This window comes from Dermacentor andersoni, chromosome 6, assembly GCF_023375885.2.
Source record: "Dermacentor andersoni chromosome 6, qqDerAnde1_hic_scaffold, whole genome shotgun sequence".
NCBI lineage: Eukaryota > Metazoa > Arthropoda > Arachnida > Ixodida > Ixodidae > Dermacentor > Dermacentor andersoni.
In genome coordinates, this window is record NC_092819.1 from 88841430 (window position 1) to 88855954 (window position 14525).

The 14525-nt window shown below is 44.4% G+C and overlaps 1 protein-coding gene across 8 annotated transcripts in view; it reads left to right on the forward strand.

Moving 5' to 3' along the window:
* The window catches only part of Ask1 (apoptotic signal-regulating kinase 1), a 128866-nt gene that overhangs the window by 60872 nt on the left and 53469 nt on the right, over window positions 1-14525 (forward strand). For 5 of the 8 annotated variants that reach the window (XM_055066464.2, XM_055066463.2, XM_050171303.3 and 2 more), the window contains 3 exons: window positions 809-867; window positions 2424-2496; window positions 8647-8778. In XM_055066464.2, the coding sequence (XP_054922439.2) occupies window positions 809-867; window positions 2424-2496; window positions 8647-8778 (264 nt within the window). The remainder of the gene's footprint in view (window positions 1-808; window positions 868-2423; window positions 2497-8646; window positions 8779-14525) is intronic. The other 3 variants (XM_050171307.3, XM_055066465.2, XM_055066466.2) reach the window with 1 other exon arrangement.

A 14525-nucleotide genomic window follows, 5' to 3' on the forward strand; every position in this document is an offset into this window, starting at 1 on the left:
TCAAGCGTCAACCATAAACACAGCGGCAGCAACGATTGCTCAGCTAGATCAGCGAACTGGCCGCACAACATGCGATGGCGACAGCACTTTCTAGTGTGCCAATCTTCGTCAGGCTCCGAGACACGCAATGGCGACGGGACTTTCCATGCCATTCTTCTTCCTTACACTTCTTTCTTTTTTTTCCCTGCTTCCTTTTGTAATGCTTGTAAGCCTTGAGAGTAAATAAATAAGTAGACTGGCAGGTATGGTAGTTGTGGTAGCAAGGAGTAGTGGCGACTGCATGGAGCTTTTCTTCTACATAAACTGCGCAACAAGACTGGGCACAAGGGAGGTAAATTAAATTAAATTATGGGGTTTTACGTGCCAATGAGGCACGCCGTAGTGGAGGACTCCGGAAATTTCGACCACCCGAGGTTCTTTAATGTGCACCTTAATCTAAGTACATGGGTGTTTTCGCATTTCGCCCCCGTCGAAATGTGGCCACCGTGGCCGGGATTCGATCCCGCGACTTCGCGCTCAGCAGCCCAACACCATAGCCTCTGAGCAACCACGGTAGGTACAAGAGAGGTAGTTGACAGAAGAGTGCAGTTTCAATAAACTCAGTTATAAGTAAAACAGCGCTTGTCTGTCGCCTTCTTTCCTCTTGTGTCCTGTCTTGTCATGCAGTTTGCACCAATGCATTCATACCGACTAGCCACGGTACCGTCAACACAGTTGATGGAGCTTTCTTTTCTAATAAAGCTAGAAAAGGGATGTATACTGGTCTGTCCCCTGCTACACACTCAACGTATTTTGTTTTTTTTTTCAGCGGCGGGAGGAAAAAGAAAGCACGGCCTGCCGCACCTGACTTCAGCCGAAGCATATCAGGTGATGCCCTGTTATCTTGCTCTGCTAAGGACTAACTACAGGCCACAGACTACTGACATAAGACAAACTGTTCCTGATGGACCGAAAGCCTTCACTCTCGGCTAATCACACACTTGTGATATTGCGCTGGATACTCTTTAGGATACAGTCATGATGGATATATTCGAGTGCAGCAGAATCTCACTCTCTGCTGCAGATTAGTTGTTCTTGAAATTTACGAATGTTAAAATGGCGTTTATCTTTGTATATATGCACCTTATTTCATTCCATTGCAAGCATTTCATTTCAGCAAGAATTGCAGCAGGCTGTTGTGGGTTATTTCAAGAAATAATAGGGATGAAATATTTGAATGAAATCTGGCCCTTTCTTTTTATTCAATTCCTTGTATGAGTTAGACTAAATACAAGCAAGCCCAGTCAGCGTTGAAATAACATAATTTGCCAGTTTCATCATTTACAAGGTGCTTTACCGTTACTTTTGCACTTACACGCACAAATTTTGTATGTTTTTCAAACTGATTCCAGACTAATCGTAAGCTCGTTTTTCTCACAGCATGCTTTTAAAAGAATTATGCATTTGATAAGCAACAGTAGCAAGAAACTACTTTCGAAGTTGGATAACCTTAGCGCCAACAAGTGAGGGTTCTCTGCCATGACAAAAATGTGGCAGCCATCAGCCTCAGTGTTGGTGGGGCTGTCAAGCAAATGCAACGACTTGATTGAAAATTTTAGACTGTTTTAGTGACAGTAAAGACACTACGTAGGCAGTAGTAAAAATGCACTTTTTAAGTACTTTGGATAATTTCAGGTTTGGTCACTTTCAAGAGTGCATAAGTGTCACTCGCAACAATGTCAGGTTATTAAAACGTATCAATAGCCATCAGGTTTTCCATCTAGCAGTGACCTTGATCTTGAAGTCCAACTCGATAGCCATTATAAAGTGCCTGCATGACACTGGTATCGCTAAAGGTCAATTGAAATAAAATTTCGGACTGTGTAATAAGTTAAGCTTTTGTACGTATGTTGTTATGTATGTATTTAGCAGAGCATTTGTGTGTACCGTATTTTTTTACATAAAACTCACACCAAAAGCTTAAAATGACAGAAAGCTGAGCTAGTTCGTAAGGATTCATTATGCAAAAAAGAAGGTGAGGTGTGCAGACAGGACACAAGATTAGACGTTCATGTTGTCCTCTTCTCTACTCTTGTGTTATGTCTGCACGCCTCACCTTCTTTTTTGCATAATCACACCAAAAATATAAGAAGTTTTGTAAAGTCAGGGTGCAGATTATATGGTAAATTTCGCCTTGAAGCGTAGCTTCACGGCAGCGTTCATGGCACTGAGGTGAAGTCACTCCTCAATGCAAAATAGCAGCGTATGCGGCGAATATCGGATCTAACACAGGTATTTTCGTAGTCTTTGTTATAATGAGGTGCGACTGTGTAACGAATTTTCGACAAGCTAAAATTTGGTTGCAGTTGGCCTTTCGTCATCTTCTGTGAACTGTTATGTATCGTCCAAAATGGTAGATGCATGATCTATGTATTGTACTGCAGTTCCGGCCGATCGAGTACACAAGATGGACAAGCCAGAACGGATGTCTCGGTTTGCCAGCACTGGGGAGGATGGGTCAGTGTCTCTTTGCTTGTGCTTGAAACATTTCCATTGCTGCACATCTATTCGCGTTGCCCTTGTTTTTAGTTATACCCAGGTTTGCAACAACACCTTGTTTCCACGTGGTGCTTATGATTTCGGCTAAGTGCTTTTTATGCTGGCTTGTGCATTTGCTTGTCTTGTGGCTTTTTTTCTCCCTTTGCTGCGGTTGCTGTTGGGCAAAAAGTGCTGTGGAATGAGTCTAGTGCTGTGTTGGCTTGTTTTAGAGTTCTGATCCATTTGCCAGGAAGAGAAGTAAGTATATAGAGCCAGTAGCATGGTTGTTGTAAAAGCAAAGCTGTAGGTATTGTTCATGCGGTGTGGGTGTCTTCTGTAGTTCTTGGTGTTTTTCGGGGTAGCTTGTGGCATCGTAGAGTTTTGTGCTGAGAATTAGACAATTTTGCTACCCTTGAAAAAATGTTTGCACCCTTTGAGAAATATCTTGTTCCCAGACAATATTTGCTATATGTCTTTAACTTCCGTTCTTGAAAACTTTGCACTCACTACATCTTTGTCAAGAATGCTATGTCATGCTGATGACGCGCGCACCATTTGTGACCTGGAAGTACAGTAGAACCTTGTTGATACGATCGCATTACGTACGATTTCCTGGCGGCAACATTTGCGATCGAGAACACAAAAAATAACTCAATACAGCTACACTTCTTCTGTACCGGTTCGTGCATTCCCAGAAAACGTGCTATTTCGGCACCTATTTTCAATACACCACACCAAACTGGGATCATATGATACGTTTTTGGCCGCTAGGTCCCGTGCAAACAAGAAAAGGCATAAATTGCGCCTGATCATGAAACAACAGCTGCCTGCTGCATCAGCTTCCCCGCAATACTCGCACGCCTCTCTCGCGTGGAAATGCCGGTGTGCACTCAGTTTCCTATTCTGGGGCCAGCAAATCTCGCAAGTCGTTGCATGCCACATTGACAGCTATCGATGTTCAACCTATTGTGATAATCATCTTCAACTGCCTGTTTCACAGAACATGTGACGTAGTGCCTTTGGAAGCCTACTGCACACTTTTCATAAGCAATAACTAGGGGTGTGCGAATATCAAAATTTTCTAATACGAATCAAATGTGAATACTTAGCTTCAAATATTGATATTCACATGCATTTATTAGCAAGTTGGGTTAAGTTGTTAGGTTGGAGCGTTGCAATTGCATTGTCAGTGTTAAAAAAGTAGACTAGTAAGTTGTTACACTAAAGCATTGTGTATTTGACTCATGTCAACTTGGAAAATTTATTAATTCCCTCTAGCTGTCCTCGCCAGCCTGCGCCTTATTATATCGCATCAAGTGCCCATAAACTCTGAGGCATTTGACCCTGTGCCAGTCGTCACTCATCGCACTTGCTGTCAAGCAACAAACTCATAATTGGGAATGGCACTGCTAAAAATAACAAGAAAAAGAAAAGAAGTGCACCCTCGCTGTTCGCAAACCCGTGCCCCTTGCTATTGAGAAGCTGGCTTTCCCGCAAAGTGTAGACGTTGAGTGGCTAAGTGGGCCTTACAGGTGAAATTTCCCTAGCCACACGAAATCACCACAAAATTCAGCACGAGATCACCCCAATATTCTTAGTTTAAATAGAAACAAATGCTAAAACCCGTGTTTGCGACAACGTGTATCTCGGATCGCACGTTGTCTTGAATCGCATGGGCCTCACCAGCTGGACGCACGTAGGCATCTTATACTGCTACAATTCTCACCATGTGGGCACATCAAAACTTCCCGCCTAAAATCCCCACTCGAAGAAGCTGCTGACTCAGGCAGAATTCTAGAATTCGAGGAGCGCAAATGTATGCTTGCCGAATCCGCAAAACCGACAACAAGCATCTCAGGCCACGTGGGCCCCGCCCCATCAGCTTGACACACGTCAGCATCTTGTGCTGCAGCAATTCGCATAATACTTCGCACTGTCTAGATGTCAACGGCAGCCCAGTGTGTCAAATTTTTAGTAACTTTGGATCATACGTTTTCACAGTTAGTATGTTTTTTCTTGCATTTTTTTTCCAATACGTATGAACGAGGTTCTACTGTGTTGGGTGCGCAGCAATAATGAAAGGAGAGGCACACAAGATGGATGACAATATTGTTTTAGGACAAGATAAGCCCCATACAGTGCAAACGTATTTTGGAGCATACGTGGGTATTTTTAGAGAAGTAGTACATGGGCATTGGTTGACCTTGTCACTAGGCAGGTAAGTACTAGCAAGGTTCCACTGTAATTGTGTCAAAGTTGAAGAATTCAGTACATTTAGTCTGGTAACTGCCACATAACGCCAACAGACACTGGTACCTAGGGAAGCGTTGGGAAAATCAACTTTTGTTTGGTTGAAGTGTCTAGCAATTGCCAGGCAAGCTAATGTTGCATTTATTCTCAGATTCTCAGTGATCAGAAATGAAACTGTAAATAGGGAATAACTCGGTTATAGTAGGAGCCGAACCCGCAGCCGCCTCATGGTGCATTTTGTTTCATGTAGCTTTAATGGAGGTTCCACATTGCTGTGAGCAACACTGGCCAATAGTTTCAAGGCTAGCTCACACATACTTGTACTGTCATGGACAAACAACATTAACAGGAAAGTATGAATACCTCTTAGAGGTAATAACTTAAGACTGCAACCTTACACCGCCATGTGTCTGATCACCAAGTATAGTTCTGGCGCCTAACTAAGCACACAAGCTTATGTGATGCTGACATCACGTGAAATGATGAAAGCAGAAACAAACATTTTTAGCCCTAACTTCCTTACATTTCATTAGTGCATAATTTCCAAAGAAAGTGAATGGAGGTACAACTACTGCCAGCTCAGCTATGTAAATCAGTAGAGTGTTGCATGTGTCATGTGGAGCCTGTGCTCCCTCTGGCTCCCGCTGGTGGCAAGTTTTTTCTTCTTTCACTTTCACCTCTCTATCCTGGCCACGGCAGCCACATTTTGATGGGCTTGAAATACAGAAATGCTCGTTTACTTAGCTTTAGGTCACATTAAAAAACCTCAGGTGGTGAAAGCTGATCCGGAGTTCCCCACTATATGGTGTGCCTCATAATCATATTGTGGTTTTGGCATGTAAAACCCCAGATTATAATTAATTAAATTGAGTAATGTTGCCTTTATTCAGATTATATGGACAATTATAAATGTGCCATACTCTACATTTACTACTTGCTGAATATATTAACTAAGCAAACGTGAAGTTCAGTCCATATACACTTTCCTTGGTTTCATTGCCTGTTGGCCTTATAAGACTTCTGTCAAATTCTGTAATGGGAGCTTTCGACTAATGTTAAGCTTAATCGGAACACACTTTAATTGTGTTGAGGATTGGAAAATGCAGCACTCTGGTCTTTAGTGCTGCGCCGACTTCCGTGGGATAGCTTGTAAATGCAGGCTTGAGGATATAACAGGTGTTGTTAATATGGCCGACCATTAAAATGGTGCGCACGTTCAACGCAGAAAGGTTGTTCTGATAATAATAATAGTAACTGGTCCCAAATTGCACATGTTCACACGAAACTTTCCAGCATTAAGATCTGGCTGCATCAACAGCTTGATGTGGCCTGGCCATGTCCGCGCATTCTAAGTGTTTCGTCTAAATTAGGAACCATGTGCCTTAAACACAATATGCTGCTCAGGCGAAAGGATGCTAACTTGCTTAATTAAAAGAACACTGAGAAGATGCTAAGGACATTAAGTTAACCTGGATTGATAGATTACATTTCCAGAATAGCAAATAGGTATGTGCTACTATGGACTGACAGTGCTAAAGTTATGAATGACACAAAGACAAAATAGGGGTAGTGTGGCCACCTTTAAATTTTCCTACCGGCTCTGCCATGACAGGAAATTTGACAGCAACTTATTCGGGTCTTCTTAATTGTTTCTTTGTTAGGGAAAACTATACTACAGTTGAATCTCAATAATTCGAACTCAAAGGGGCCCGAAAATTTTTTCGAATTAAAGGAAAGACTTGTTTTTGAAGTATTCTTGCACCAGAGTATGATGTACAAACGGTGCAAGTCGTGAAATTTCGCGGCGCGCAAGCACGCAGCGAGCGAGGACCACGAAACTGCCCACGCCAGCCGATGCTTGCTTCTTGATAACGGCAAAAAACGAAACTTCAAGGAGCGGGCTAAGCAGGCGCTGGGCCAGCACAGAGGCAGGCGTGTGCGGGGATCGTCGCAGATAAGGGAGTTGCGAGGGAGTTGAGAGGAAGGGCGAGGGAAGCATAGTTGCGAGGAAGGGTGGGAGGGAAGTGGGGATTTGCTTCCCCGCCTGCTTGCTGGATGGCGTTAATTACCTGTGCCACCGAAGCAGCGAAGTTGCCTAGGCCAGGACTGGGCCTCCACTGCTGCTTCCCTCTGCATGCTCGCGTGTATTTTCTTTCGTCTGCTCACAGACCGGCGCAGTGTTTACCTTCTTCGTCCTACGTTCTTAATGCGAGTCATGTCTTATCAAGATGACGATGTCATTGCCGCTGATCATAATTGTGTTGGTATGCTCCCTTCTGTTGCAGCGTCACTGCATTCAAAAGACAAATAGAATGAGATACTGGGTGTCGCCTTTGCGTTCTTGTATTCAGGGTCTGTCATGTCGTACAGCATCAGATATGGTGCGCTGTCTCTAACAACCTTTCTATTGGGACGTCTCGGCTTAGATGCGTGATTGTAAAAAACAAGCCCGAACGAGACCAGTCAAGCTAACAAAAAGAAGCGCGAGCAAGAGCCGACGCAAGCAGACGATAATGGGAAAAAAACTGTCAGGCGGGTCCGCATGATAACCAGTTTCCTGCATGTACGTCACTGTAGGGGCCACTTATTGATCTCCCCCGCTCGCAGCTTGCTTGAGTCGCGGCAAGCCACGAGAAATTAGCCCAGGACCGATCCCTCCTGTGGTGCGCGTTTTGCTGCTAGTGTGGCGGGGGCATTACGGCGCGACGCAGAAAAGGCAACCTTGCCATTTGAGAGAGGGTGAAATTTCCACCACATTTCCTTGTTTTTTTTTTTTTTGCATGCGGCGTTGAGGGGCTTCTCTTGAGCCTTTCTTCTATGGCGGCGTGAGAGCAATGCTGGTCGGAGGCACCGCCGCGTGATTTGGCGGGCTGCTGAAAACATTGTTGGAGCGCGTCCGAATTCATGGGCGTTTTTGCCCATTAGAATACACATAACTTTGATAGGACCGCGGCATCAGTTAGAATAAACTGGAAGTTCGAATTAAGCGTGTTCGAATTAACGAGATTCAACTGTATTGCGGTCAGTATAGAGCAAAAATCAAATTTGCAATTTTTCTGGAAGATTTCTGCATAGCTGCAGCCTGATTAAACAGAAGTATTGTGAAATGTCTGATAACATGTTAACACCTTTGTTGCCACAATATAATGCAAAATTTCATAAGAAAAGTTTCGCTTTCATTTTTATTGGGGATTGCCTCCTCCCACCAAAGAAATTTGGTTGTAATTTTTGAAGGACATACTCTGTCATTGCGAGCTGGTCTAGAATTTCTTGTTTGTGTCCCTTGAATTTGTGAATGCAATGTAGCACTTTCCAGTCATCTTAGGCTAGCGCTAGCCGCTGCTGTTTCCCTTTTAAATGCCTACTGCATAAGTTTGTAATGCAGCTAGACTTTAGTCTCAGAAGTAGCACTCGTGCAAGTGTTTGTTCACGCTACCTTTTTGTGTCGCATTTATGGTTTGACCAGTTTGTGTTTCTGTCCACAACGGCCCAGAATGTTGAAAGGTGAGGCTTCAGTATTTTACACAGCCTCAGTCTTGATATGTCAGAAAGAAAAGTGATGCTAGATGATACTAGGCAATCCTATTTGACACTTCTGGAAAACCTTTTTCAGCATTTGCCTTTAACTCACTTGACTCACTGGCAAGAGCAGTTTAGTTATACATGTCAACAGCGCAGCCCAACATTTGTTTGGGAGGAGTGTCCATGTATTTTGTCAGTGAGTAGCTTCGCTCACCTTCTTTGAAAATCCTGTTGCTGTTTAGGCAGTAAGTTCATAGGCATAAAGGAGTGTTAGAATAGTGCACCTGTGAACAAACAAACAAACAAGAAAAGCCTCTGGGCTGGGCTGGGGTCCTCCGTCTCTTGCCGCCTTTTTAGAGATGAGGAACTGCTCGAGTTAAACTCGGACAAAGGCTACAGCTCCTGCGAGGCTAGCCCGACCACCTTAGGCCAGGCAAAGCGGGTGCTCCCAAGGATTCCCCGACCCGAGCGATTTGACCTGTCCCAGAGGTAAAGCGGCGGTGTGCTGTGTGCAGTGCATGATGGGGTGTCGGCAGGGAGCATGGTTGTGTGCGCAGCGGAGGCTGTTTGTGCTAGGCTGGTGCGGTGGTGCTTGGTTGTTGCTGCCATCTTTGTTGTTGCTTGAGGGGACTGGTGGCCACTGCTTTCCAGAGTTGGCACTTCCTCACTTTTGAGTCACCAAGAGAACCTGTATGGAGGAAGGAAAAAAAGAATTTTCGGGAGCGGTTCCTTGCGTCACTCTTCATAATGCCGCACCAAATAGCTTAAAGGGTCACTAAAGAAAAAAAATATTAAGCCAAGCTAGATTGATGGATTATTTGACTAGAAGTCTATCATGATTCTTTGTGCGCCAAAAGATGATTTTGTTGCTTAGAAAATTACTACGGAAGGTCCCGCTGCTGCTCTTCAATTTGAATCGCCCACTCCAATATGGATGTTTTGATGTAGTAATCACCACGTGACCGCTCTCTCTGTTGCTTTTTGTGAATCAGCTAGTGCTGACGTCACATCAGAGGTACCATAGCCCAGACCAGGTGGTACCACTCCAGTTCTTCTTTTTGTCAATTTATTGCTTACAAAATCTCTGTTCTTGCTATGAATGACAAATTCATTAATACCAAAGCCTAATCTTTCAATCTAGCTTAACATAATATTTTCCTTTAGGGAATGGCTCACCGCAGTGGGGGACTGGGGATTAATTTTAACCACCTGGAGTTCTTCAGCGTGCACCTAAATCTTAATACACAAGTGTTTTTTTGCATTTCATTCCCATCGTAATGCGGCTACCATGGGCGTTGCGGCCAAGATTAAGCCCTTGATTTCAAGCTCAGCACTGCAGTGCCGTAGCCACTGAGCTTAGGCAGCGAGTTATATTTGTCTCCTGTATTTAAGCCTAAAATTATACATGGGATGACATCTGCTACACCTTTCACAATGCACCCGCAATTGCACCACTTCACTTTTCCTTCCTCCATTGGAACCTACTACAGAGAAATATTCACTCTGTCAAGCCAGCAGCAAGAGCATGATGTTTTAAACTGGGTGTTCGAGTGAGGTTGTGCTTGATGAAGCAAAGTGCATGCTCTTGTTACCGTAGTGTTTTAAGTCAATGTCTTGTGCAAGCTGATGAAGTTGTCATTGAACTTAAAGCTGCAATAGGCCAGATCATGGAGCGTCTGTGGGGTGTGTGCCACAGGCACGACACTACTGCGTGTTTAGAGCTGGTCGTGTGCGGAGCTGATTGTGTGCGGAGATAGTTGCGTGGCAAGGGTCTCATATGTGTTCTCTAATGGTGCATCTGCGTTAGCAAGCTTCACTTCAGTACAGAGATGTATTGAAGTGGGATCATTTATCATGCGAAAATGAAAATGCAAGCGAATGGGGGCCTCAGGAAAGCACATGAGATTACAACAATAAAGAGGGTGGCAGAGGATCTCCAGGACACCCAAGGGGCAGTGGGGCGGATCAAAATGAGAACCAGGGCAGTGAACCAGAGAAAACAAGAACCAGGACAGTTCGCGGGTTAGTGACGCAGGATCCCAGGACCTCCAAGAGGGTCAAAACAGGCACCAGGGCAGTTCGTGGGTTGGGCCCACCGAGGTTGGAGCATGCCGGGAAGTGTTAGCATACAAGATCTACTGTTGCGGACAGCAGCCTCCATGTGCAGCTATTGTGGACAGCTGGTTTTATACACTACCAATGCACACAGAGGCCTCGGAGTCCCCAGCCCACAAACTAGTACGGCTTTCAGCTTCGGTGTCTCTGTTGCCACTTTGGTGTCCTGGAGGCACCTCCAGACTATACTAAATAATGACCCATTGTTTATACTTTGCCACAATACACTGTGTATGCTTCAATGAATAACCCAGGTGTATTGCGGTGTAGCCATTATGGAATACATACAAGGTTCTTGTTAGTTGCACTGTGCCTTTTGCACCAATAGCAGAGATATTTTTTTTTTACTTTGTAATATAAATTTGCTTGAAATCGAGGGTTCGACGGAAGCCCGTCTGGTCGGGATGAAGCATGAAGTAATAAAACGAAGGACACCGACCAACAGAAGTGCTAAAAAATGAGTAAATCTAAAAGACGTTTCGGCTTCGCTACGGAAGCCTTGTTCACAATGGGATGACGGAAGGTTCATGGAAGCTTATGTATACTTCAGAACGTGACGTAAGCAACGCGTGTATGACGGGGGGAGGGTTCCCTCATTTCGATTGAGTGTGTGACGTGTTTTTTGTATCTCCAGCGATTCCAGATACAGCCGCGATTTCAGGTTTCTTTCTTGGCCGATAATTCTCGAGCGATCCCAGTCAATCTTGTGGCCTGTTGCATCCGTGTGCTCGGCAAGGGCATTCTTTTCGACATCTTTCTGATGCTGCCTCAGTCTCTGTTTGAAGTTGCCCGATTCACCGATGTATGCGTAGTCGCAATCTGCGCTATCAGTCTCTGTTTGAAGTTGTCCGATTCACCGATGTTTGCGTAGTCGCAATCTGCGCTATAAGATACCCTGCGCAGATTGCAACTACGCATACATCGGTGAATCGGACAACTTCAAACAGAGACTGAGGCAGCATCAGAAAGATGTTGAAAAGAAACGTACAGTTTCGAATGCCCTTGCCGAGCACACGGATGTAACGGGCCACAAGATTGACTGGGATCGCTAGAGAATTATCGGCCAAGAAAGAAACCTGAAATCGCGGCTGTATCTGGAATCGCTGGAGATACAAAAAACACGTCACACGCTCAATCGAAATGAGGGAACCCTCCCCCCGTCATACACGGGGTGCTTACATCACGTTCTGAAGTATACATAAGCTTCCATGAACCTTCCGTCATCCCATTGTGAACAAGGCTTCCGTAGCGAAGCCGAAATGTCTTATAGATTTATTCATTCTTTAGCACTTCTGTTGGTCGGTGTTCTTCGTTTTATTACTTCATAAATTTGCTTATGATAAATTTCCTGCTGAAAAAGGGCATTGTGATCCCTCTGAAATTACCCACCACCATATTTACTTTGGTTGTGTTGATCAGCTGTAGATAAGAAGCTTGGGGCATGGAAGTTGCAAAGGGGTCATTGAGCGAAGCACAGTGCTCAAGTGTTATACTCTTCTAGAAAGGTAAATGTGCAGTTTGTTTCTTGGAAGTTTTGTTAGCTGTTCAAGATGAAACCCTTTGTTCTTGTGCTAGTGTATGATAATTTTTTTACCTACATGCTTTGAGATATGACCTTTGCGATAGACCAATTTCACCAGCTTCAGCACGTGCAGACGTGCTTTTTGTCAGAGCTTTGATATTGGAAGTTAGTGTCTGCCTCAATGTCATTTCTGAACCTATGTTGAACTTGAGTGGCACAATCGTGGCAGAGACGAAGCAGCGTGGAAGATAAAGTCATGCGAGAAATTGACGGCAGTGTTACCTTTTGGACAATAGACTACAGCAACATTTGATTGAATGTATGGTTCATAGAATGGGCTTTCATTTTGCACGTGATAGTGTCCGAGAATGTGTGGGGGAAATAGGCGTGTTTGGATGCCCCTTGACAAACAGACATTTGAGTGTGCGGTCTGTCTGGATATTGTGGCCCTGATCATGAAGTACTAGTAAGTTCTTCCGTCCCTATTACTGGCACCAGTGTCATTGTAGAGGTGGGATCTCTTATTAGCTATGGTACAACTCAAATTTCATGCATAGGTAACGTGCTTGGGCCCACTACTTACCTGTTTCATTTAGAACAAACCACAACTGCAAGTTGTCTGTGGCAATGCGTGGGGTACCCAAAAACAATTATTTCTGTATCGAAGGAAGAGTTGCATGGACTTTCGTGGTAGGAGTGAGACACAGTGTGCATCATGACTGTCTGCACAACAGTTCCTCTGTTGAGTAAATCCGTATTCCTTTACCTGGCATCACCACAAACAATGAATACATACTTCTGATTCATTCTGACTGACAAGTAGGTGTGGCACCCAAACATGGTATTAAGCAGAATGAACTGCGAGATTTTAATGTGCAAGATTCGAGCACAAGCAATCTACTGGTTTAGCTGGTGTGGCCTTGGACACCTGCCTCCCTTATTTGCTGAGCATTTGGCTTATGAAAATGGCTGTATGGACTTACGTGAGTGGAACACCCACAATGTTTTATCTGTTGCATCACAGTTGTACTTCTGCAGTATCATAGTTAAGGGGCCCCTAACCCACTCTGAGCTCAAAGATCAGTTACATAGTGGTAGCTGGACACCAATCTACAGTTTACATATAGCTGCAAAAATTTCTTGAAAGTTACATAGTCGCACCTGTGTACCAATATATACAATTAATATACAGCTGAAAGAATTTTTTGAAATGATATCGTAATAGCGAAGTTACAGGAGTTTAATGAACCACTCCAGCTTCTCGTTCGCCTTTGCTACACTCTTCCACAAGTGCTCTCTTCTATTCCCCTTATTTTTTCACCAACTCTGTGCTGTATAGCAGAAGCTACGGGTCACATTAACACACCAGAAAAAAAAAAGGATTCTTCATTGTCAATCCCTAATCACTCTCCACACAATGCAGACTGAACGGAAAGCTTTACATACAGACAAATGCAGCACAGTGGGTGGCCTCTTCTTACTTCTTGGAACACACAGCCAGCTCTTGTCACGTTGGTGCTATAATCCCTCATCAATCGACCAACTGACAATTTTCACCCTGGTGACAGTACACACAGTGCCCTGCTGACATCACAGTGTATGAAGAAGGGAACGGGAAAGCCCGAAAAGGGGCACGGGTTTGTTTCCTAAATTTGTGGCCTTCCAGTGGCACACACCGCCGCCATGTTCACCACAGATGATTGTCGCAGTATTCTGTACACAGCGCACATGTTTATTTGAAATGTCATGTCTGCATCCCAACGCAATGGCTGTCGTACTTGTCAATTTTCGGGGGGTGCAACATTGCCCGCAGAAATGTTGGCCATGTGGGAAGTGGTTGGCACCATTCCTGTTGGCCTGGGAGACATTACAGAGTAGAGGGTACCAAATAACTAACGGATCCTCATGGACTCTTACAAAGCGGAGGCCAAACTAATGGCCCCAACAGCTGGAGATGTGGCCAAAGGCTCCAGAAAAAAGTTGAAGTACAAGACAATAAAACGAATGTCGGAATCCTATGGACACTGAGTCACGCTGTCATGGACATGGGAAATGCAGTTCCACATGTGATCGCCACACAAGCATGTGGGCTTGATTGTACGTGCACCACACTACGCTCCAGTTAACCACCAAAGCTGGCTGACAAAAATTTCTACGTAAAGATGTGGCCTGAAGGCTCATCCTGTAGTGCACTGATACATTATTTTTGCCCCAAAGTGAAAGCTTCGCAGCAAAATGAAAGCTAACAGACTGTTAGACTGTTACTTGCCCAAAAGAGGTTTCCTTAATTAAACAAAGTCATGGCCAATGCTGCATACATACCGCACATGCTCGACCACTGGCATCAAGAATGACAAGCAATGACTGTCGACACTTGTACCCGATGCAGACATTGTCAGGAGTCATGCAGAGCAGATTTACACCTTATTGGAGCAGTGCAGCTTTCTCGCAAGGAAGATCTGATGTCCCACACTTACTACGCGATGACAGGACAACTTTAGCAAATCTAATACAATATAACCTTGAAACACAGGAAGCTATTACGACATACGGTAGTCAAAGTGACCTGTTTCGAGTGGTGTAAGAGGGTTCGACTAGC